A 25,854-nucleotide genomic window follows, 5' to 3' on the forward strand; every position below is an offset into this window, starting at 1 on the left:
AATTCATTAGGCTAAAATGTGGATTGAGCAATCATCATGTTTTGTGCAGTTCAGTATCCATCCAACTTGAAAATCACTATGTTGCTTCTTGAATTGCAGCTGAGATTTCCTGAATAAATATTTAATACACAAACACCTTACTGCTGACTGAGGCTTTTACTATACTGACATGCTATCAATAGTTGTTATATTAAAAGGTCCCATGGCATGAAAATTTCACTTTATGAGGTTTTTTAACATTAATATGAGTTCCCCGAGCCTGCCTATGGTCCCCCAGTGGCTAGAAATGGCGATAGGTGTAAACCGAGCCCTGGGTATCCTGCTCTGCCTTTTTTGAAAATGAAAGCTCAGATGGGCCGATCTGGAATCTTCTCCTTATGAGGTCATAAGGAGCAAGGTTACCTCCCCTTTCTCTGCTTTGCCCGCACAGAGAATTTGGCCTGCCCATGAGAAAGAGAGAGACATCATGGCTTGCAAACAAGCAAAGTGGCAACTGGTCAAGGCCACACCCCCACTCTCCACCTTGCCCCCCCTCTCTCCTCCTCAATAGCTTCAGACACAGAAATGGCAAATCCTAAGGAAAGCTCATTGTGGGACTGGCTCTAGTGGCTGTAATTCTGCACCAAGGCAGAATTTCGGGAAAGAGACTTCAGATACAGTATTAGGGGACCACTAAGGCCTATATAAAAGCACCCAAAAAGCAGCATATATTTATATATAGTTATAAAGACTTGATCCAATCGCAGAGCTGCTTGTGAGTCTATTGTCTATTGATATTAAACGTGATATTGAAGCACATTTGGAGCTTCTTAACTTTTTTTGTCAAAAGAGACAACCTTGTACAAATGTACAGCTCAAGGACTGTGAGTCACTGTTTGACACAGAAGGAAAATCTTATGCACAATATAAAACTTAGTTATTAACAATAATTCATAGTGACAAAAAAAAAAAAAAGAAGCAGCTTTGGCTACGACTAAACCAGAATGACGCCAGACTGCACACATCCCCTTAATGCTGAAGAGGTGTTTTGTCACTTTCTTACCCTTCTACTAGAGTCCTGTTGGCTAGGCGGATGCAGTGCTCCCACAGGACATTGGACACAGGCAGCGGGATGCGCACATGTCTGGAAACTTCCTCCAGCAGCTTGTTGAATTGCTCAAACTCCTGGGAAGGTAGAGGAGAAAGCACATGTAAACACATTTAAGAGTTAAATAGAGTAGAATTTAAAAAAAGGGCAGAAATAAATTATGTTCAAGAGGGGGATTTTTTTAATTGGATAGCATATGTAAAACGTCTGCTATGTAACCAGACATATTAAACTTGTATTATAAAGACATGTCCATAATATCTAAAGGAGAAAAAAATGGATTAGCTTGTGCAAGGTATATTAAACACACACAAACATTTGTACTATATACCACTTATAAAGGAAACAAGCCACTATGGGGCCAATGCAACTTTGGTTTCCCAGCTGGAAGACATAAACTAAATAAAAGTTTTTATGAACAACAATATACATGTATTTCCACTGACTCGGTCTCAGCTACTCTGTGCTACTGGATGACATCCAGCACCAGCTCCCCCAAAACTAACTTGGAAAAGCTGAACAGTGTTATAAAACTACCTCATGCTGTGAATTGCACAACTCCATTATTTATTTTGCAAAGAATAAACTGCATTTGGGGTTTGTATCAATCTCTTTTTATAAATAAAGCCATTTTTTAAACATTTACCATACAGTTCATACTCCAAATAGTGGTATAAGTGCATCAAATCAATCAAGGCTAAATGTTTTTTTTTTCCCCAGCCTACAGTATGTCTGGGTTATTGTACCGCAACTCTACTTTTACACAGTTAATTCAAAGATTTTGCAGTCTGGACTGCACTGACACCCTGAAGTACTGAGCACACGGGAGCACGAAGTATGAATCCAACAAGCCAGAAGCCATGTGTTAAAACAAATCATTTGTGAGCTGCTGAGCACTGCACTCAAGTTTCGGAACATTCCAACTGGACTCATTCATTAACTTTTTGATGTGCATGCAGGCTCTTACAGTCAGCCTTTGTGCTCTTTTAATTTACATATTTTACTACACACTTGAGATGACATTTAAGACTTGTAGTTACATCTCTTCTGAACATACACACAACACAGAAATTACAAAAATATTATTTCCGTGCCCCAGCACATAAAAAGGACACAATGAGTTGTTGTTACAACTGGCCTCCAAATTTGTTTTTACACAAAGAAAAAAAAGAGGAAATATCTCAGAAGAAGGTGCAGGCTGCAGGACACAAAGAGGTATAGGAAAGGGTTTCAGCTATGCTGTGTACTCACTGAACTCTGAAATGTTCAATTATGGATGATATTGTACAATTATGATATTATGTTGCTGTTTACAGGGAACAAATTGCAGTACATAAGGACTGTCCATAAATATGATGGATGTGTCTCAGGAGAAGTATGTGGTTTTCTAGTGTGTGTTTGCAAATATATGCCTGCCGGTTTTAATTCAAACTGTGTCATATTAAAAAATTATGCTGACTTTTAAGGCACATGCAGCTGCCATACATTTTGCAGACAAAATGAAATGTTATTCATTCACAAAAAGTCCCACAATAGTTTCTGACTTAAGCAGTTTGTCAATAAAGTCGTTCTGAGGCTGCTGCATTTCCTTGCCACTTTATATGCAAATCAATGCTATTGTTGAATGCTAGTGATCAACCTGAATTCATGAATTAAATATTCTCCTGCATGCAGTACAACAAAATGTAGCACACTCTTTTCAATCAGTGCACATAACAAAATCCACATGCATTATGAATGTCTGACAAGTAGGCAGAGATGGCTATTAGTGCCTGATGAGGAAAAGTACATGCTGGATGTAATGTACAACATGTCAGTCTATCAGCTGGACCATTTTGACATGGTTGGGCATTTAAACCAGGCCACTGAGACAGAGATTTTCCCCTCAGGCAATATAGCTCATAGGATTAAACAGACTTAACTGCAGAGCTGCCAGAGCCAGACACAGATCCATAAGCCAATCAGCAATTCAAAATGTGAGTTTTAACTTTTAACTGTGACTGAATGTGTATATATTCATCTATTTCAATACCATCTGTGATTTAAACAGTAATTTAATTGTCAACTTTCTAAGACATGCTGATGCATATATATAGGGATTTGTCTGGTCTGTTCAGGATTTCACGTCCCCTTCAGAGCTCTCTGTCTCTGAACATCAGAGGTGTGAAAACTAGTGCTGTGTGTTCTTACACAATTTATAATGGCCCGCGTGCATAAAGACACACATTTAGTGGAAAACTTCCCATTCTAAAAATACATCAGGGACCGGTGAGCTCAAATGTCTTTAACAAAGCTGAAACTTCGGGAGAGATCTGCATTCAACTCTCAACAGCTTACTTACCCTGCACTAAATAATTTACCCCACTCCAACTAATTAATATTAAAGACCCCCGAATGAATTTAAACTCATGAGGGACGACAAGGAACTTAAGAGTTCTTGACTTGAAGTGGAATAAATCCCAATACTTTATGTTTATGACAAAAATGATGTTAAAAGGATAAACCCAGATTTTATTTCTCTCAAGTACAACAAAAACACTATGTGAGGGAAATTCACGCTAGATAAAAGGAAATCTATTACAGCTGCCCTTTGTGTGTTCTACTTTTTGTTATTGTGGGTGGTGCATGGCATTGACAGGGCTGCAGTGGACAGTATTTGTTTGGAGAAAAAGCTTAAACATTGGGACAATTCTAAACTTTTCCTGAATGTAAACTACATTATTTTATTTAGAATTATTTTAACATAGATACCACCAGTCTTAGTATTAGCATTTATATTTTAACATTTATATGATATTCCTATATTTTTTAGATCTAACCTACATTATAGCACACCAAATGTTACACCAACAGTCACCTACATGTTTCTTATGCAACATTACCTTTAACAGGACGTCCACATATACATTATGCTGTGACATTATCTCCCTAATGTCCCATTTGACTCCGGCCATCAGGAGCAACATTTGCTCGTAGTCGATGGCCTTGGCCGCAACAATCCAGTATATTGGTTTCCGAAGTTCACTGGTGGTCGACACCGTCTGAGAGAAGGAATGAAGAATACATGTATGTGAGTTATATTCAACATGTTTTTGAGTGTTATATACGCAGCAAACAACTCATGAGGCAGACATGAAGTCAACGTCTCTTCGATTTTGCTTTCATTCAAGTCATCATTTGCACAATATTTCCAAGAGTGAAGTCATAACACAGGACATTCAATTGATGTTTGGGGAGAATAGACTCGTCCGTGTACCTGAACATTTTAAATGTCAAGTGGACAAAAAAAAAAAGAAAAGACCGGCGTGGTTATGGGTGACAGATCATTTTCTCTTTTGTTGATGAAGAACAGCACTGAATGCTGGGTTGCAGTTACAAGGTCATTTGTCTCTACAGAGAAATAGGCTTCTAAAGAAAACAAAAAAGGCAGAGTGATGGACTCACAGCCACTGTCCGATGTTTGGTACAACCCCACCTGTAGCAGACAGTGATGACATAATATACAGTTTCATTAATTACACAGACTTCTGAAAGCAGGTGCAAGTATACCTGGGAATAAAACTGTTGCAGGAAGGGCTTCTTGGCTGCAGGCATCATTGTGTCCAGGTGGGACTGGAGGGATTCAAACTGTTCCGCCAGAAACACACTGAGAAAAAAACAGAAACAGCCATTTATTTTTGGCACAGTGGTGGGATAATAAGGTCTGAAAAATGTTCTGGCGTGGCACATAACTAAGACAAAATTACCATGGGTTGTTTTTGTATTCCTCAAGAGTGACAATTCTATTAACTAAAGCTAATATTACTTTTGATAAAATTTTGAATTGAAGCAACCAGAAATTTGAGACAGAACTTTAGATGTTACCTCTGTTAATAGGATAACGTGAATAGAGATAGCAGATGTTGCACTTTCCCAAAGGGTTTTCTTTCAATATAATTTCTTGTTGCACCGTTAAAACATCTACACCATTCTCTATTGTTGCAGCAATCTAATTTCTCCCCATGATCATTATGGGTTAATGTAATGAATAATCCAACTATAAATCAAGGACCCTCTGTGTGTGTCTGTGTGTGTCATCTGTGTCAACTGTGAAACCGAAATGACCCGCATGGGCAACAGACGTCACACGCAGCCTGATGTTGTACGAGCCTCTGTACAGCTACATCTGTAGCGGGTTTATTGACTGCGGTTCACCAGCTCTGACTGCAGTTCACTTTTTGCTGCTACCAACGTTACGTGATTGCTGGATACAGTATACCAACTCCCAGACTCCAGTGTTGCTGCAACATAAATTATCATCTAGCCTCAACTCTGCACTTTGGGAAAACTACCTGATTTCTAGGGGTGGGAATCACCAGAGACCTCACGATACGATATCATCCCGATACTTAGGTCACAATACGATATTATTGCGATTTTAAACATATTGTAATATTCTGCGATATATTGAAAGGTGAACCATCACCTTATCGTGGTGGAGAGGTTTGTGTGTCTCTGTGAACCTGAGGGCTGTGTTGTCTGGAGCTTTGTGCTCCTGGTAGGGTCTCCCAAGGCAAAGTGGTCTCAGGTGAGGGGCCAGACAAAGAATGGTTCAAAAACCCCAATGGAAAAACAAGGTAGAAATGGAGTGACCCTGCCCGGAGGAAGCCCGGGGCCCCCGTCTGGAGCCAGGCCCAGACGGGCGGGCTCGTCGGGCGAAGCTGGTGAGCGGGTTTTCCACACGGAGCCCGGCCGGGCACAGCCCGAACAAGCTACTGGCTCCCATCTCTCCAGCCCATGGGCCCACCACCTGTGGGAGGAACCGCTGGTAGTGCGCTGCCACATGGGTGGCAGTGAAGGTCAGGGGCCCCGGACGGACCAGACCCGGGCAGCAGACGCTGGCTCTGGGGACGTGGAACGCGACACCTCTCTGTGGGGGAAGGAGCCGGAATTGCGCGGGAGGTGGAGCGCCACCGGGTTGGATCTGGTGGGGCTTACCTCACGCGACAGTCTCGGGTTCTGGAACTGTACTCCTGGATAGGGTTGGACTCTTTTCTTCTCCGGAGTTGCTCAGGGTGTGCGGCGCCGGGCGGGTGTGGGGATACTAACAAGCCCCCCGCTGAGCCGCTACGTTGGAGTTTACCTCGTGGACGCAGAGGGTCGCCTCCGCCCAGGGTTGTGGGGGAAAACTCTGACTGTTGTTTGTGCATATGCACCAAACAGGAGTTCGGAGTATTCGGCCTTCTTGGAGACCTTGAGTGGAGTCCTGCATGGGGCCAGTGGGGGACTCCATTGTTCTGCTGGGGACTTCAACGCACTGCGGCAATGATGGAGACACCTGGAGAGGCGGATTGGGAGGAACGGCCTCCCTGATCTAAACCAGAGTGGTTGTTTGTTGTTGGACTTCTGTGCTAGTCATGGATTGTCTATAACGAACACCATGTTCGGAACATAGGGATGCTCATAAGTGTACCTGGTACCAGAGCACCCTAGGCCGAAGGTCAATGATCGATTTTATAATCGTTTCATCTGATCTGAGGCCGTATGTTTTGACACTCGGGTGAAGAGAGGGGCAGAGCTGTCAACCGATCACCATCTGGTGGTGAGTTGGGTCAGGGGTGGGGAAGACTCTGGACAGACCTGGTAAGCCCAAACGTGTAGTGCGGGTAAATTGGGAACGTCTGGGGGAGGCCCCTGTCCAACGGACTTTCAACTCGCACCCGGGCGGAGCTTTCGCGGCATCCCTGTGGAGGCTGGGGGCATTGAACCAGAGTGGACAATGTTCAAAGTTTCCATTGCTGAAGCTGCGGCGAGGAGCTGTGGTCTTAGGGTCTTAGGTGCCTCAAGGGCGGTAACCCACGAACACCGTGGGTGGACACCGGGTGGTCAGGGAAGCCATCCGACTGAAGAAGGAGTCTTTCCGGGATATGTTATCCCAGAGGACTCCGGAGGCAGTTGCAGGGTACCGAAGGGCCCGAAGGGCTGCAGCCTCTGCCGTGAAAGAGGCAAAGCAGCGGGTGTGGGTGAAGTTTGGAGAAGACATGGAGAAGGACTTTCGGTCGGCACCAAAGTGCTTCTGGAAAACTGTTCGCCACCGCGAGGAGGGGAAGCGGGGAACCATCCAAGCTGTGTACAGTAAGGATGGGACACTGTTGACCCTAACTGAGGAGGTAATAGGGCGGTGGAAGGAGCATTTTGAGGAACTCCTGAATCCGACTCACGCCTCTTGTTAGAGGCAGAGCTGGAGGATGACGGGGATTGGTACGATTTCCGGGCGGAAGTCACTGATGTAGTCAAACAACTCCACAGTGGCAAAGCCCCGGGGATTGATGAGATCCGTCCAGAAATGCTCAAGGCTCTGGGTGTGGAGGGGCTGTCCTGGTTGACACGTCTCTTCAACATTGCGTGGAAGTCTGGAACAGTGCCAAAGGAGTGGCAGACGGGGTGGTGGTTCCCTTTTAAAAAGGGGACCAGAGGGTGTGTGCCAATTACAGGGGTATCACACTTCTCAGCCTCCCTGGTAAAGTCTACTCCAAGGTGCTGGAAAGGAGGGTTCGGCCGATAGTCGAACCTCAGGTTGAGGAGGAACAATGCGGATTCCGTCCTGGTCGTGGAACAACGGACCAGCTCTTCACTCTCGCAAGGATCCTGGAGGGGGCCTGGGAGTATGCCCAACCGGTCTACATGTGTTTTGTGGATTTGGAGAAGGCGTATGACCGGGTCCCCCGGGAGATACTGTGGGAGGTGCTGCGGGAGTATGGGGTGAGGGGGTCTCTACTCAGGGCCATCCACATCTATGCGACCAAAGTGAGAGCTGTGTCCGGGTTCTCGCAGTAAGTCGGACTCGTTTCAGGTGAGGGTTGGCCTCCGCCAGGGCTGGGCTTTTGTCACCAATCCTGTTTGTAATATTTATGGACAGGATATCGAGGCGTCGGGGTGGGGGAGGGTTGCAGTTCGGTGGGCTGGGGATCTCATCGCTGCTTTTTGCAGATGATGTGGTCCTGATGGCATCATCGGCCTGCGACCTTCAGCACTCACTGGATCGGGTTCGCAGCCAGGCAAAGCGCGGTTGGGATGAGGATCAGCACCTCTAAATCGGAGGCCATGGTTCTCAGCAGGAAACCGATGGAATGCCTTCTCCAGGTAGGGAATGAGTCCTTACCCCAAGTTAAGGAGTTCAAGTACCTTGGGGTTTTGTTCGCGAGTGAGGGGACAATGGAGCGGAGATTGGTCGGAGAATCGGTAGCGCGAGTGCGGTATTACATTCCATCTATCGCACCGTTGTGACGAAAAGAGAGCTGAGCCAGAAGGCAAAGCTCTCGATCTACCGGTCAGTTTCGTTCCTACCCTCACCTATGGTCATGAAGGCTGGGTCATGACCGAAAGAACGAGATCCAGGGTGCAAGCGGCGAAATGGGTTTCCTCAGGAGGGTGGCTGGCGTCTCCCTTAGAGATAGGGTGAGAAGCTCAGTCATCCGTGAGGAGCTCGGAGTAGAGCCGCTGCTCGCTGCGTCGAAGGAGCCAGTTGAGGTGGTTCGGGCATCTGGTGAGGATGCCCCCTGGGTGCCTCCCTAGGGAGGTGTTCCAGGCACGTCCAGCTGGGAGGAGGCCTCGGGAAGACCCAGGACTAGGTGGAGGGATTATATCTCCAACCTGGCCTGGGAACGCCTCGGGATCCCCCAGTCGGAGCTGGTTAATGTTGCTCGGGAAAGGGAAGTTTGGGGTCCCCTGCTGGAGCTGCTCCCCCCGCGACCCGACACCGGATAAGCGGACGAAGATGGATGGATGGATGGATGGATATTGAAAGGTATTAAATTTTTTCCAACTTTTTCCAATTTCAAATGATGTCGCCAAAAGGACAATTTTGTCAACATCTTATCTAAAAAGATACATTTCTGTGTTTGTTCATCTCACTTCAATTATATTGCTACAAAATGGGATTGTCAAGCAGACAAACTGACCAACACATACGTTATAAAAGATCGATACTTGGCATCTGTGTATCGATACAGTATTGCCACGAAAAATATCGCGATACTATGCTGTATCGATTTTTTCCCCCCACCCTACTGATTTCCAGTCCTACCTCACAAAGCAAAGTATAATAATTAAAGTATAATTTATGTCCAACACATCAGGCTCGAGACCGAGACTCGGACTCAAGTCACACATAAGTCGCACAAACAGCTGACTTCAGACTTGACTTTCGACTCGACACAAAAGACTTCAGACTTGACTTGGACTCGCGCTTTGAGACTCTAAATCTAAATTCATTCATGTATTTCTATTTTCTTTTATTGGTGCAAATACGTTGGGGAAACGTATGACGAGCTGCATGGCCCCTGCCCTTTGCCATAATGTGCAACGCAACGCATGCGCTGCCTTATGCGCGCACTCACATACAGTAAATGCATTGAGGATGGCGACACCAAGTCCTCCCAGAGTTGTGGCTTTTGTCATTAGTTTTGCTTTCAATAACTTCGTAAACAGTGGCAGTAAGCGAACAGCTACATGCAAGGTGTGTGGCACCAAGATAAATGATGCCGGATCAACAACGTCGGACTTCATCAGGCATCTCAAAACACACCCAGATAGGTCAGTCACTTGCTAATGTGAAAGAGATGTTACATTTAGCATATATCGTCACAGGTAACAAGCCAACCATCGCAAGGTGTTGTGCTAATGCTGGGAACAGGCAAATTGTATCTTTATAGTTGTATCCATATGATGTGACAGATTTTGATTAATATTTCACCAGGTTGTTGTTAAATAGCAATACGGGAAGTATCAATTATCACGTTTGCACCATGGTTGGTGTATTAACTTTCAATACAGATGTTTACCTCAAACTTTGAACAATGAAACATGTAATTCATGATGAGGTTGGGCTTTACAGCCAGTTAGTAACACAGACAAACATGTATTCTTTGGTGCAGATACCAAAATGTTGAAAAATACAGTTAGGAAATTGAAACAGAGTTCTTAATTTGTGTTTCTTCAGATTGCATTGCAGTAGACCCCATAAAGTTCCTCCTACAACTGATTTTGATACTGTACTGTATGGATGGTAGCTACAGGACATGCTTTGAATTCATAATATTTAACAATACAGTGTTAGGGACAGATCAGATGGCCAGAGACTTTAGACTTGACTTAGACTCATGGCAAAAGACTTGCCTTTAACTTGCCCCTCAAACACTTGAGACTTGACTTGGACTTGTGCTCAAAGACTTGATACTTGACTTGGACTTCCAAAAAATGACTTGTGAACATCTCTGCAATGACTGGATTTCTATAGGGGAAGTAGCAGAAAAGTAAATACAGGGCAAAACAAAATCAATGTGGACAGAACTAATACCCCTGTTCCACTGTGACTGAAAATAGACCTGTTGAGTGGCGCTGATCGGTGGCTCTAATGTTTTACCGTACACTAAATAAAAACAAAAGGGAGCAGGTTTGAGTTCAGGGCTGAGTCCAGAGTTTAACAAGCCTGACTACTGCAGTACAGCACAGCTCACCTTGAACACTTAAGAAGTAAACTCAAGACTTGAGCCCCATGAGTGGCCTCCTCACACTTCCCCTTGAAGCCAATTTTGCTTTGAACTCAGCAACCAAGTGAACAGCGATGTCATACTCAGAGTCATGCACCTTCCATCTACCATCTACCTTCCTCTTCCGTAATGTCTTTTTATTCTTTGTTGAGGGGAGGGTCACCCAAAATGTTACAGTCTATGAGGGGGGTCACACAACTTTTGTATTCATGAAACAGTAACATTTCAAAATGGCTTGTTTGGTGCATATTTATCCATTTAGCTCTCAGTCTCTGCCCCCGCTACCAGGTGGGTCTGACCCATGAGTTTGCTGGGAGGCAGAGGGAGCATTGCTCCCCTGTTGGCTGAAACTGATATTTGCATTGTTTAAAGAAATGAGTGGAATAATTATGTCTGGCATGACCAGATATTTTATAAATATTTTAAATAACACAAAACAACTAAATGGTGGTAGGTAATACATCTAATTTCATATAGTGCTTTAGTAAAAAAAAAAAATACTAGTCTACCTGGCTGATGATGGGAGCAGCAGGACGTAAAAAACGAAAATTACTCTTGCCGTGCCAACGTTGCAATAAAGGTTTCCCTATGTCATGGCTGTAAAAAAATCAAAGGGCGTCTGCACATCTTTACCAAGTGTTAACCAGTACAGAAGGTATCCATAAATTGATGGGGAGGGTCGTGCCTCTTTTCGCAATTATTTTAGAGGGTCATAGAACATTTTTTACTGGCGAAGGGAGGGTCAAGTCTATTTTAACTAGAGGTCCCAAAACTCCTCTGGTGGCCCTTTATATAAATAATGAACAGTCCCTAATCAGCTGATAAACAATCTGAGCGACAGGATATTTTTAAGAATACTTAAAGCTTTAGTGTGTAACTTTTTTATATTAATGAACGTCCGTTACATTCAAGCCATTGCCAAATGAGTTGCTGCAAAGCTAATTAAGACCATCAGCTCCACACAACTCTCTCAATATGGCGTGTGTTCAGAGGATTGTGTTGTCCGGCGACCTTTGCCCGCAGAAACTCGAGTGAAGATAATTACCTCTTCTGAAGAGTCCATCATGTTTTTTTAGTCGTCCGTGTCCTCCATGAGCTACTAGCAACTGTGTGGAGGAGGGGTGTGGGCTGTGCGCGATCACGTAAGGCTTGTATCATGTGGACGCACCAACAGTTTTGTGGTCATTACTTAGAATTCCTCATGGGGGCTACAGAAACTATACACTATAGCTTTAAAGCGGCAGTGGGTAGAATGCGAAAAAAACAAAACAGGCAAGACAGGCAATGCATGCGTAGAACAGGCAATAGGAACACTGTCTCTCTGAATAACCTGTGACTGGCCAAAGTCTCCCGTCACAGGCTAGATTTTCTGAAGCCTGAATGCAGAGCCAAGAGGAGGTGCACAAGTCTGGTTTTCTCTCAGACCACTTGAATTACAATATGCTGAAAGATTATTGCTGCATCACGCCAAAAATAAAGTTCCTACCCGGCTTTAAAGGGTCGGATATATGATTTTAAAAGTTCTGGCTTAACTTTAATCCTTCAGCTGCTCATTTTCTCCACATTTCTCTCTTCACTTTTGATGACATGAAACATTTTCGGAGCGGTTCTCATCACATGGAAAAGGCCTCTAAATGAGTCTGCTAAGTCATTTTTTCTTAAACAATCTTCTCCTTTTAAACCATCTGTTTTTCAGGGAAGATTGGTAAAAACAGAAAAGCATGAGCCTTAGGTAAGGTTTACAATCACTGATGGTAACCCCAACAGCAATCTTGATATTAAAAAGCAATAATTAAGTGCTGTCTAGTTAATGCTAAATCTGAAAGAGCTACATAAAACACAGCCAGCACCCCATACAGGAGCAGAGTGAACATTTATTCCTTTTATGGAACAGAGGAAATCACATTAAGGTTAGCTGGAACAGCTTGTGTTTACCTCGGCAACATGGTGCAGTCTGGGAAAGAAAAAAGCACACCATGCAGTTCACACTTATCTGATCACGCTTGTATAAATACGACAACTGAACAACAGCTAGAAGGGCGAACAACAGGAAGAGATGCACCTTACATAGCTCTTATCTTTAATTTCTGCTCAGAGGTCATGTCGCTCACAATACACACTTAGGCTAGCTGCCTTTTCTAAAAAAAAATAAAAAAATAAAAATAAAAAAAATATTCAGAAATAAAAAACTGTTCTGCCCAGAATAAGTCCAACTTCCTCTCCCCAGGGGATCTTTTCCTTTCAAACTTTACCCATGAAATATCTTCACCTCTGCACTTTAGCTTTTTTACTTTCATTATTCTTCTAAGCTTGTTGGCTGCCTCTGCTATATGAAAAACCTTGTGTGACAGAGTGTTAGCCTATACAGCATTTTTGCAGCGCTGTCATCTGGGCCCTTGGTTTACAGACTTTCATTATAAAGAACTTGTACACTGCCGACTTCTCAGGGTCCTAGAGTTGTCACAGACAATAGTTTAACCTAATTATGTATGAGGGCACTTTTGTGTTTTGTGTGGGGCACTTTTGTGTTTTGTGTGCGTTTTTTTTGTGTGTGTGTGTGTGTGTGTGTGTGTGTGTGTGTGTGTGTGTGTGTGTGTGTGTGTGTGTGTGTATAAAGAACAAAGAGGGAGAATAACGACATACAGTAGGCGGAGCACAAGGGGGAAAATCAATTAGTAAGAGAGCCACTGATTGCAAGGGTTTAACACAAGTAGTAAATTATAGGGAGTAAGCTATAAATTCTAACTAGGGGTAAAATAAGTCTCTGTCTCTTTTTCTATTTCAACAACCTTGTTTTCAATTAAAGAGGCTTTATTGACACACAAGCACACACTGCAGGTAGTGCAACTCTTTGATGGCCAGGCGTGTGTGATACTGCCTAATTAAATTATGACCGCCTTGAGGCGAGGCAGCGAGCAGGAATCGGCCTCTTTAACTTAATAGAAAATGTTTTAAAGAACATAGCTGCCAAGTTACATCACACTGTCACGACACAATTGATGACATGAAATCTTTCTTCTGACAAGAAATCTTCTCCCCCATAACAGATGATTTAAGACCAATGATGCAGTGTGCTGTCTTAAGGTGTAATTACATTGCATACTTATAATTACTTCAATCATTGCATGGTTTATGTTTACTTGAGTGTTGTGTAGAGAGTACTTACAGAGACTCAGTGGCCACCACCCTCTGTGCTAGCCCATAAAGAGTCCCACTGTTAGTGAGGACCACCATTTGGCTGAGATGGGGGCTGGGCACCTTCTCCTTCTTGTCCTCTGCTGTGCCGTGGACTCCAGCATTTTCCCCCACTGCCTCCTGGGAGACACACAGGTGGACAGGCAAGTGAACATGCAGAGTCAAAAATACATATTCATTATATTCTTGCCATTTCAGTTTTCAGAGACACTTTATAACTTGTGAGGCACGAAATGGTTCACCTTTTTTTCCAAATTGCGTGGGTTGCTTGGACCCTGTTATTCTATGCTTGAAAGAATGTTATTAAAAATATTATGTTTAATATTACTGAGAAATATGTTAAATTATTTGTAACCATAAGTGTTAATCTGTTAGAGTTTCTGCGTAGGTGCAGCTGTGGAAAAGCCCGCTGTTACTTTAACAGTTAACCTGACATAAAAGATGTTTCACTTGCAAAAATGAAGACAAAATGTAGATGTGTGCTGGTAGGTAAGCATAATCTGAAATTCAATCAACCTTGTGGAACTCTGTTACATCCAAAGCACACACACTCTAAAATTCTGCTGACCAAACACTCCTCAACAGCAAGCATTTAATCTTCCTTTTGATATATTCCACTACACCTCTCCATCCAACAACCCCTTTTATCCCTTCATTTCAAAAACAATTGAAATAGAATCGGAAAGATTTTAACCTAAATCCCTTTCCATCAATCACAATAAGCTATATCTGCATACAAAGCCAGTGAGATTCCATACAAAAGGGCAGGTCATATTATTTTCTATAAAGGGATGATGAATCACATTGGCATGTAGAGCTTTACACCCTGCAGCTGCAAAGCCCCCTGAAACAGCCTCTGGAAGACCAATAGCAATCGCAGGTAATAAATGAATGGGAGCTATTAGTGCTGTACCATATGAAACACTTACATACTGTACTTCTTTGCAATGTGGATGACCAGTGGACCAACTTTTATTACAGACTGCACTGCAAGTACAGACAAATTATTACATAATGTACAAATAAATGCTTATGTGATTTCTATTCATCTGAAAAACTCACAAACAGACTAAAACATGAACACTTGTGTGGTAACAGGCCTACATGTCACTAGTTCATCATCAATGAAAACTAGAAAGAAAGCAGAAAGTAGGCAAAATATATGTGCTGAAGACAAAGCAGTGCTGTTAAACAGGCAGTGGTGTTCACAGCTCTAAGAAGATGAGGTCTTATGTTCCTCTACGGCAATCTATTCACTAAAATATATATAAATTATAAAATATATATAATATATAAACAGCCCAGCATACAGAACAAAAATGCACAGTGTGCAGTTACGCCGATGGTGTATATGGTTATTATGTGAAAACTGCAACCTTTCCACAACCTCAGTTATCTCTGCATGTATTCAAACCATTATCAGTCTGAAATTAAATGTTATCTCATTCGGAAGACTAACACTTGAATTATATTACCTCTACAGCTAAGGGAATCTAATGGCTTCCCTATGGAGAATGCGATATATCTCCCCCGAGAGCAACTCTTTGCGAATATAAACGCCGTTACTAGTTAAAAGTCAGAAAAGTGAATAAAATAAGACCGTAAATGAAATGAAACACTGATGGTAAAATCTAATATTACAAGCCTTAAATAAGTTAATTATGAATCAGTTACATTATATTATTGTTAAGGATATTTTTTATGTTTTTAAACCAGAATTCACATTACAAGTTTTAAAACTTCTGATGTATATGCAACCAGAATTGAGAGGACAGGACAAAAAGTACATAGCGATCTTTAGTCCACGGCAGATTTTTTGTCCTTTGGCAAGAGGCTGCAAAGCATTCACAGCACGACTCGTCTACACCAAAGCATCCAGACCTTGGCCTTTGTTCAGCTAAAACTGCTGAAAGTGTAGTTATTGTGAGCTTAGGACAAAGGGAGAACAACTAAAAGCTCTAAATTAAAGATGCACTTTGTTGTTACTTATTTATTCAACCACTTAAGTGTACCGATGTTTTATCATCATTTTTTAAAATGATTTGTGGCACATTTTCCATAACCTCTACATCACAACAAAGTCATTTGCTCATGTCATTTCCTTGAGTCCTCCTGTCACACATATAGAAAGGTGATCAGTACACACTTTCAATTGCGACAAGTGACTTAACATTTTGGCGACGAATGCACTCCAGGGAAGGGAGCAAAAATGATGAGTTTTAATATGATATGTACATGTGTTTTGGTTTTGAACAGGTTACAAGTTGCAACACCTATCTTTAGGTTTAAGAAATAATTGTGTGACATAGCTTTTTTTTCCCCCTCACACTCAATCTCTTCCCTTTTCTAACATTGCAGTGTGTTGCCTTTAATTATGCTGTATTATACGGACTTCTATCATTGGATTGCATCATTAAAGTCACACTGGTAGTTGTATATTCTCCTTTGAATTAACCAACTCAATTTAACTTCGGTTGCATTGGTCTGACATTACAGCAAAGTCTGGTATGGTCTATTTTTAATCTCTCTGTGTGAGGCTTGACCTTTCACTGACTGTGCCCCTGAAGCATAAACACTATGTGCAAAAAAGTAAAAAAAAAATGCTTCTGAAAGACTGTCGGGAAATGTGAGGTTTCTTTTCCAACTGCATAAAACTCTGTAGGGAATCTTCAGGTAAAAGCAAATGTTAAACTAAATACAAAAGGTTTAAAAAAAAAAAAAGGAAAACCAAACAGCATTTGATTTTATGCATCTAAATCCAATTCTGAAGCGAGAAACACATTTTAGAAGTGCTTAGGGTGACACTGAATGTGATACAGCATCTGCCTTGAGTGCCTACTTTACGTTGATTAGTTCATTAGATGCTTGATCTACTATCATTTTATGTTCAAAATGTCAAACATGATTTACTGGAATAGCATTACCATCATTTCCCCATTGTTGTTGCCCTTTGGTACCCCCAAATATCTACATTATTTTTAAAGATAAACATGCTAATCTTGTCTGATACTGAGACATCTAGCATCTTAATAATACAGTAGATACAAATACTTTCATACAATTTGAATGATTCTGTCTGTTAGGGTTAGAGATGTTGAGGTGAGGAATCTTATTTCTTCCCATTAATGAACTCCTACAAATGAGAGATTAATTTTGCTTAACCGTCTTTTTAATCCTGTGGCAATTATGAATCCCAGTTAACTTTGTGGTTGTTGGCAGACATGCACCAAAATGCAGCTGCTGGAATGCTCAGATTGATCAGAAAACAAGTAAAAATAATAATAATAATTAATACTTCTAAAAAAAAAATAACTTTGACATCAACTCCTCAGTCATCATTACAGACCTACTGTGATCAACTGTAGTGCAACTTGTTTTTCACTTGATATCCTCAAAGACACGACTGCACAAACAATTATGGTTCCGCTTTTATGAAGACACTCGATCAAAATGACAAATGACTTCAGTGAGATAAAAGTAAACTAACTCCATACGTCTGCTGCCTTGCCAAGTCCGTGCAAAAGAACGCCATATTGGACAAATTAAGCACCAGTGATAGATTTTTCAAAGTCGTACAAGGACCTGAAAAACTGGGGATGAGGCAGACCTTTCCGTATAGCATGACTTATAGTGAAGAGGTCATACTTCATTTGATTTACACCCTGCAGCTGCTGAAGATATTTAGAACGAGTTTCTCTGCTGTCCCAACGAGATAAATAGTGAAAATGCTGGTCTGTTGTATTTGTTTGTGATTATTTTCAATATTTGCTACTGAACAATTTTTGGTATATGGCATGTGTGTGAAGTAACTAGTAAAAAAATCCCAAACATATTCTCTGGTATCACCTTCTCAGAGGATTTGATGCATTTCTTTGATTTATATCCTAGTGAACCAAATATCTTTGGGTTTCAGATACCTTGGGCAAGTTGAGATTCCAGTCATTAGCACATGAGAATAAGTCTTAGCCGCACAGAGTTGACTTATTGTTAATATTGTTTCCTGTTTTCACAAATGGACAAGGAAAATGAGGGAAAGAAATCAAAATTTTGACAAACGCAAAATTAACATGAATTGAATTAGTGGATGTGAGACGCTGCATTGAATCTATTATGACAACCATATGAATTATTTCCTCTGTGAAAAAACAATATGTAATGTGCATCCAAGCATGGTAAAACAAAATGCTCTCAATTTGCCTTTGTTGCATTTCCCAGAGCAGTCTCAAAGCCAGAGCCAATGACTGAGCACACACTTTTCACTCAGCAGATACTCACAAATCACACAACTTTTCAGAAGAAAGTTTACAAATAGCTGGAGGCGGCTTCCTTTCCATACAACTGACATCAATTTGGCAGGTTAAAGGAAGGAAAATATGCTTGTTTTCATTTCTCACTGTGAAGACATTCACCTCAGTGTGTTGGAATATTAGTTTTCTGAATAGCATGACATAAGTGCAAATATGTTATGTAAATGTAAGGAAACGGGCAGCCACACTAGATTATCCCCCATGAACAGGCCTTTATTTTGAAATATGAACAGTCAACTAAGATACAATGCTTCAGCGGATGAGGCTTTATTAATTCTGTGGTAGCAGCCATCAATTTAGTTACAAAAAAAAACAATTATGTGAGCTTAGAAATCATACTAAATAAACATCATATTCGGCAATTAAAGTAGGACTAAAGACTAAAAAGTGATGACATGAAGTTACAGTCTCTGTATTCAATTCCATTTGGGGAAATTCTGAAAGACTGGCTAGTCTAAAGACCAACAGCCACATAAACAAGTGAGGCCAAAAGTAAATTTGAAGCCCTGCAGGTAATAAACAAGGTTGGCATCCCCCAAGGCGGATGCACTGCAGGGTACAATTTCTTCAACACTGGTACAGAGGCACAGAAAGCAGTGCAGCGATAAAAGAACCTGAATCGAGTTACTGATACACAGGAACAAAGCAGGGGGACCACTAAAACCTGCTAAGTGGTGCTTGAAAAATGTTTATTAGAGCATATTCTTTAAAAAAAAAATGAAAAAAAATGGTTGCAATTCTATCCACATTCTGCTCTAAAAAAATAAAAAGAGTGTAGAGAAGTGTAGAAGAGATAGTATTCAATATGCTTTCTTTAAACAAGCTCCATTAAATAAACCTACTTTATGGGAGCAGACTGACGTTTAATTAGTGAATGTTAAGTATTTTAATCTAACAGTTTGGGAGTAATCAACACAGTTATGTAAATTATTTAATCAGGACGGAGGTAGTAGGAGGTCTTCACTGATGACACAATAATTAAGATTTCCCCTGAGGCAAATCTGCCGTAATATAAATTGTTTGTTCGAGACAAAAGTAATGACAGAAAATATTAAACAGTTGACAGATATCCATACAATATTCTTTTAGAACAGGAGAACACTAACCATCAGCAATATTTCACACTGCTATGCTTTGCAATGATGCCTCAATGACGGCACATAAAATTTTGCCGCTCAAAAATAGCATACATAAAGGTGCAGATTTATTAGATGTTGAATATTAATAAGAATATATTATGTTACTTTTAGTGATATAATACACAATTACACATTGCATTCATTTTCAAATTTACTCTTCTGAATTACTGTAACATTTTAGTTTTTTAGCTATACTAGCCTGCCTGCTATGCTAGCCATTAGCCCTTTGCTAACATGGCAGTTAACGAACCTTGCATGCGTTGGACTAGTAATTATAATAGTTTTTTTTTTTTTTAGGAGATCCAGAGCTTAAGATATAACAATAAACAATGTAAATAGTTACAACAAATACCATCGGTTAATAAAAAGCCATAGTTTAAGGACATATAAAATTAGAAGCCAAATCCACATCAAAGTTTCTTTCTTTTTTTATTAGCCTTTCCATATTAAAAGCCATTGTCCTCCATTTCATTACACTTTGAATACTTCTTATGGCAAATAATTAAAGTTCACAGGTGATGTTTGAACAAAAACTGTACTTCTGCCCATTGTAATATCTCTGTGGGTGTCTGAATGCTCGATGCAGGAATGGAGGGAGGGGACAATTATTTTCTTTGTAAGCTCACCGTGTTTTAATTACCTGTCTGGTGCTTGTGCTCAGGCAGAAGTGACCCTTGAGGTAATGAACCATTTAAAGAACGTTTTGCTAAACATCTGAGTAAAAATAAGGGACAGATTTCAGTCTTTTGTTAAGTTTTAGTTTTTTATGTATTTGAATACAGTCTGTGCCTCTGGATAACACCTTTGGCATACAAGATGTCAATAATATATTTTACTGCTATAACTTAAAGCCACTTTAATGACCAGTTACACTTCAGTGTGCCAAGCTGAAGAAGAAGACACCTACTCAGACCGCTGACAACGTTATTATAAGAGTAACAGAGTACAAATATCTTGGAATATGGCTTGACGAATCACTTACATTTAAACAACATATTAAAAACCTCATCACCAAACCGAGGCAAACAACTTGGCTTCTTTTATAAAAACAGTTCCAGCTTTCCCTTGCGCTGCAGGAAACGAATAGTCGAGCCAGTCCTTTTGTCAGTCCTGGATTATGGGGACATCATTTAGAGACATGCCGCTACTACCACTCTCAAACCCCTGGACTCAGTTTATCACTATGCACCAAAATCATTAAACCACCTTCAATGTTCACTTAAGCTGGACACTATTCCTACCCTTGCAGGTTTTAAGATGTTCATTTCAGATCACTTCACTTCTATGTGTGATTGTTTTCATTTCATTTTCACTTGTTTTGTGCTTCATGTTTTATGTGTCTTGTATCTCGGCATCATTGAAAATGAGGGAAACTTCAATGATATCCGAGATTCTTAAAAAAAAAAGGTTATGATGATTAAAGCAAAAAACAATAAATCCAGTGCTGACAACACTGGAAATCACTTTGTGCTCAATGCTTGAAAAGTGCTATATAAATAAAATTATTAAATTAGATTATTATTATGCTTTGAGGAGATTAAAGCCATTTAGTTTGACTCTTACTATGAACTCTCTTTGTGTAAGTGACAGCAATAGTCAAATCATCGAAACAGAAATGTGAAAATTAGGATTTACACCATGTTTTAAATGTTGAAAAAAAAAAGCTCATCTAAGGAAACTATATTACAAGAAAAGGGGCAAATGAATGGAACTACATAAATCACATCAACAGACCATCAGTATGTTCTTGCTTTATCAATATTTTGGATTTATGCTCATATTTTTTTGAGAATAATACACTTGATACTCAATACACCTGACAAAACGGTGGCCTACAATGTTATTAACACTGGCAAGAGATCATCATTGCAAACTACATGCCTCTGTCTTAATACATTTGAGAAGTTTTTTTTTCATACTTCTGTGTGGTCTCGGTTTCATTTCTGACCAAAAACATCATCCTTTCTGTCTGCATCCACAGAAGCTACAGTTAAGGTCAAACTAGTCTCTTTTTCCCTCTGCAGTCTCTCAGTCATGCTGTAGTGTCTGTGTTCTTACCGTCAGGCACTGACAACTCTTCATCGATGATCAATAATTAATGTGAATGGTACAAAACAGAGTCAGCATGTGGAAGTAATGGCACCTTTCAGCTAGAGCTTATATATAAAAAGATTCTTTGGGTATTTTTTCTAAGAATAAACGTGATGCCAAAAGACAAAAACAACTGGGAATATTAGTGCTTTAAAAAACATTTCACTGCAACTGCATTTATTCAAAGCCAAACCATAATTTCATTATGAATTTTGGAAAGCAGCACCACACCAAAGACTTCGGGAGGAATTTCTTTACTTGATTCTGTCACCTTTGCTAACATCCAGAAGTTGAGAAAGAACAGCCTGCCTAGTGCAAATATCAGCTTCAATGTCCTTAAGGGCCTTTCTATAGTGTGCACAGGCGAAAGCGAAAACAAGTTTTGTTTGTCTGCAAGATATTAATGCTGAAATGGCTAAGTATGAAGACATCAAGCATTAAAGCCAGGGAGCTTATCTATCCTTGTGTAATAATTAGAAATTAAACACTGGAATTCTCAATGAAAAGAAAACATAAAAATAAAACGTCTAGGGAGGGATTTGAAAACAGATAAGAGCAAAGCTTTGAATAACACTTAAAAAACAGGGATATAGCACTAGCTTGATGTCTATCAATTCCTGCTTTTTTTCATCCAACAGATCAAAGATGAGAGGCTGATATATTCAGCCGGCTGAAAATGATTCTTAATGAGGATAGACTGTTAAAACAGATGTATGTGTGTGTGTGGGTATATGTATAATAATTGTGTGTGGTAGGACTCAAGTATAATGATACTCTGCTACCCTTTATTGTATTCATATGGGACATGTAATCTCCTTCCAATAATGCCTTAGGGAGAAAGTGGCACTAAAGATCTGTATCGATCAAAGTGAAGAGTGCGGGATTTCAGGTCCACAGGGGAAGAAAACAGCAAACCTCTATAGCATATTTTAGATTTTATATAGGCCATACTTTTCAACTTCCTATTTTGTTGAACACAACACCAACCAAAAGCTTGGTTCCAGCATTTCGCATACAACGCTACTGCAAGTGTAGCCTGGGGAAGCAAACTAGAGCGATAGGCTCCTTACACTAAGTAGCCACAGTCTGCATTGCAGGCCATGGGTTTATCTTGACTCTGACCAATTCTATGTTTTTCTAGAGTGCTGAGTCAGAACCACCTCTGCTGGAGCATATATTTTCTTATTGGGTTTCCCTGCACGTCTATCGTTTTTTTGTTTTTTGTTGAGAAGCTCAATTTTGAGCAACAGCCTGAGGTAGATTTGAGGTGGGTATGGGAAGCCCTATCAGTCAGCAGCATTAGACACCTGAGGAGAGCCGCAAGCTACCCTTCAGTCTCAAGTCTGCCGGATCCATCATTTGAACTGTGTGAAGTAACGCTATACACCTGGGAGGTGGTTTACTCAACATAAATGGCTGGTCTGAGAAAAGATATGCAAATTATTCGAAATACTTTAAAGGCCCTAAAAAACTATTTTCTCAATCAGCTTGTATATAAACACAAAATAAAATAATAAAGTAAGATGCTTAAACTTAGCCACATTCAAGCATCAGTATTCATCTAGAGCTGAAACAATTAGCTGAGTAATCAAGTGAGAGGAAATGAATCTGCAACACTTAATAATTAATCATTTAAGACTTTTTAAAGCAAATTGCCAAATAATTCACCAGTTCTAGCTTCTCAAATGCTTGCTTATTTTCTTTTTTAGTGCTAAATTGAGTGCTTTTGCCTTTTTTGGAACCAAAAAGCAAGACCAAGGTAAAGGTAAGGGACTATACAGTGATATCATGGAGCCTAGCGTGGCTCATGCCCCTTTCAAATAATACTGTAGCAAGGGAGCTCTGACCTAATAACCCTAAGAATTGTGGCCTTTCGAAAACCAGCGTTTGCAGAAAAAAAACTTAAAAAGCAACAAAACTTTCAAATGTTGTTCCCCAGCAAACAAAAAAACAAACATCCTTGATTTGAAAGGTTCAGTAAACTCTAATAGCTTTATAATTCTGTAATCGCCCTTATCGTGAAGGTGGAGGAGTTGAGAAGTGATCTCCAAATTGAAGTGTCTCACTCCATCGCGATTGACTTGTTACTCCTCTGCAATCCATTTCATTCCATAGAGATTTATGGGAAAGTCAAGTGGACTGCCTGCCAGGCAATTACTGTCAAGTGAATTCTATTGCACCTCTTTGTCACTCTAATACTAGAAATTTGGTTCTCATTAGATTAATGTCAAATGGAATTAGGGCCTTCATCTATTTTGTGCGACACCACCCGGCACCTCAAAGCCTGTCTCTGGCAACTTATTTTCCTGTAGCTGCTGGTCCACTCACCTGCTTTGGGGTGACAAGAAACACGATACGAGAAGAAACTAAGTGTAGGTTGAAATACTTGAGTTAAGAACATGAATGAACCAAGCTGAAGTGTATGGAGAATGCAGAATACAAATGAAAGGATTTGTAGTGCGTAATTTTACTTATCACCATGTCTGTCACAGATGAGATGTGAGACAGGAAGCTTAAGTTACTGTTCCAGGGGGATCAACTGTCTCCTTATCACAGCTGAGGAGCATGACCTACTACTGCAGCTGGGCCTATCAATGAAGTGCGTTCCACTGAAATAAAACCCCAACAAAATGTCAATACTTGTGATATCCTGACAACTACAGTACTGCCTATAAACAGGCACACAATGGAGCTTAATTATGATCTATAATCCCTGTCAAATGGCAATCCCCTCTAGCTTGTTGCACCATTCACAGAGAGACAGCAGGCCACAACAAAAAGGCAAGTCTGGACAGTGATGTGCCCTCGTGAGACACAAAACTAATGACTGGGTTCACTGAGCAGTGTGTGTGTGTGTGTGTGTGCGTGTGTGTGTGACATTAGCCACACTCTCATGAGAGGCAGCATGCCTGTGTGTGTTAGCTGTGCCAAGACAGCCACAATCACAAAACATGCTTAGAGATTATCGCTCTGCTACTGACAGAAGAGTGTTAAAAGTGTGTGCTCAATGTAGTAGTGACCTACAGTAACACTACAAACCTGTATGTGTGTTAATTTGTCAAAATTTGTTAAAGTTCCCATTTCTTTGCATACGTGTTTTTGTGTTTGTGTGTGTGTGTGTGTGTGTGTGTGTGTGCATGCGTGCGTTTTGTGTGTATCTCTGCAAGCACCCTCACTGCCAGATGACTGCTGCCAACACAGAAATTACCCGGCTTCTCATTCCTGTTTCAGTGCCAGGCATGGAAAAGCCCCACTCTACGCGAAAGCAGAGTACCCAGAAGCGAGCGTATGCACACACATTGTGGGTTGACTTCAGTAATTGTAAGACTCAGATCAAACAGAACCCAACACAATTTCCAGCCGCATGATCTTATCTTCATGCCTGGGCCAATAGTGAACACTGAAATAAATACACATACAAACACGCCGTTGTATATTCAGTCAGAAGCACCAATAAACTGGGAAGAACGATACAAGCAGTAGTCTGTGCTGAGAGTTGAGGGCATGTAATCACTGGCAAAAAGCTACTAAAGAGGAGGCAATAGGACAAACATAAAAATGGAAGGAGGAAAAGTAAAGGAAGAAATGAGAGAGTAAGAGTTGGAAAAACTGAGGTTTGAAAGAGTAAATACTGATGGATTTAGTATTGAGAGAAGTGAAAGGATAGTGGACCAGAGGTGGCCTTAATTGCAAATTCTAGCCTGTGTCAGTTCTTCACAATGATGCCTGCAGCAACGGCTCTCAAAAGCTGCCACAGCTGAACTTTCTGGCAGGGACAATATGGCCACAAATGGACCATTCTGACACGGCACTGTCATCGAACCTGGCCCAAGCAATATCACTAAAGGATTAAACTAAAGTATTTACTTAAAATCCTTATTTTATGCGACAGCTGATTCCTTTCAAGTAAAATAATTCAGTTCAAATTCAGGTAAAGATGATACATTTGAACTAGAAACTGGTGTTGATGAAAGCCTGTGTGATTAAACATGATGTAACAAGTGTTTTGTGGAAAACGAATATGTGAACAAGGCAGTTACATCTCTGCCGCTCTCAAACATTTTTCCCTAACCACACAACCTCGAAAACACTCTCAATGAAATATTCAAAGTCAAAAGGGAGTGAACTCGAAATGAAAAGTGTCAAGCGCAGAGAAGCGTCAGAGTTTCAGCGAGGTAATCAAGAATAACGGAGGCAGAGAAATAGAACATAAACGAGGTGATGATCTTTTACTTTTCCCCCGTGGTACTCCCAATTTAAGCTAAAGCCACTCTGTACCTGAGACGAGATGAGATGGAATCTTGTTGCCGTTCATATGGGACTCTGAGTCATTACTAGCACATTGGTTTTGGAATCAAACAGTTGCGACGGCAAATCAGGGGAACAAAACCGCAAGGATTTGGCTGCTCAATTGAAATGCAGTGTGTAATTAACTTTATAATCTGTTTACAAATGAGGTCTACCCTGCTTCAATCTCTGGAGTGTTTGGGTGTGTGTATTTGTAT

The 25,854-nt window shown here is 40.8% G+C and overlaps 1 protein-coding gene across 2 annotated transcripts in view; it reads right to left on the bottom strand.

Moving 5' to 3' along the window:
- vps50 (VPS50 EARP/GARPII complex subunit) overlaps positions 1 to 25,854 on the bottom strand; it is a 133,803-nt gene that overhangs the window by 6,463 nt on the left and 101,486 nt on the right. For both annotated transcript variants that reach the window (XM_039820298.1, XM_039820297.1), the window contains 4 exons: positions 13,784 to 13,932; positions 4,637 to 4,733; positions 3,970 to 4,128; positions 1,043 to 1,164 (listed from right to left, as the gene is read on the bottom strand). In XM_039820298.1, coding sequence (XP_039676232.1) covers positions 1,043 to 1,164; positions 3,970 to 4,128; positions 4,637 to 4,733; positions 13,784 to 13,932 — 527 coding nt within the window. The remainder of the gene's footprint in view (positions 1 to 1,042; positions 1,165 to 3,969; positions 4,129 to 4,636; positions 4,734 to 13,783; positions 13,933 to 25,854) is intronic.

This window comes from Perca fluviatilis, chromosome 13, assembly GCF_010015445.1.
Source record: "Perca fluviatilis chromosome 13, GENO_Pfluv_1.0, whole genome shotgun sequence".
Classification (NCBI taxonomy): domain Eukaryota; kingdom Metazoa; phylum Chordata; class Actinopteri; order Perciformes; family Percidae; genus Perca; species Perca fluviatilis.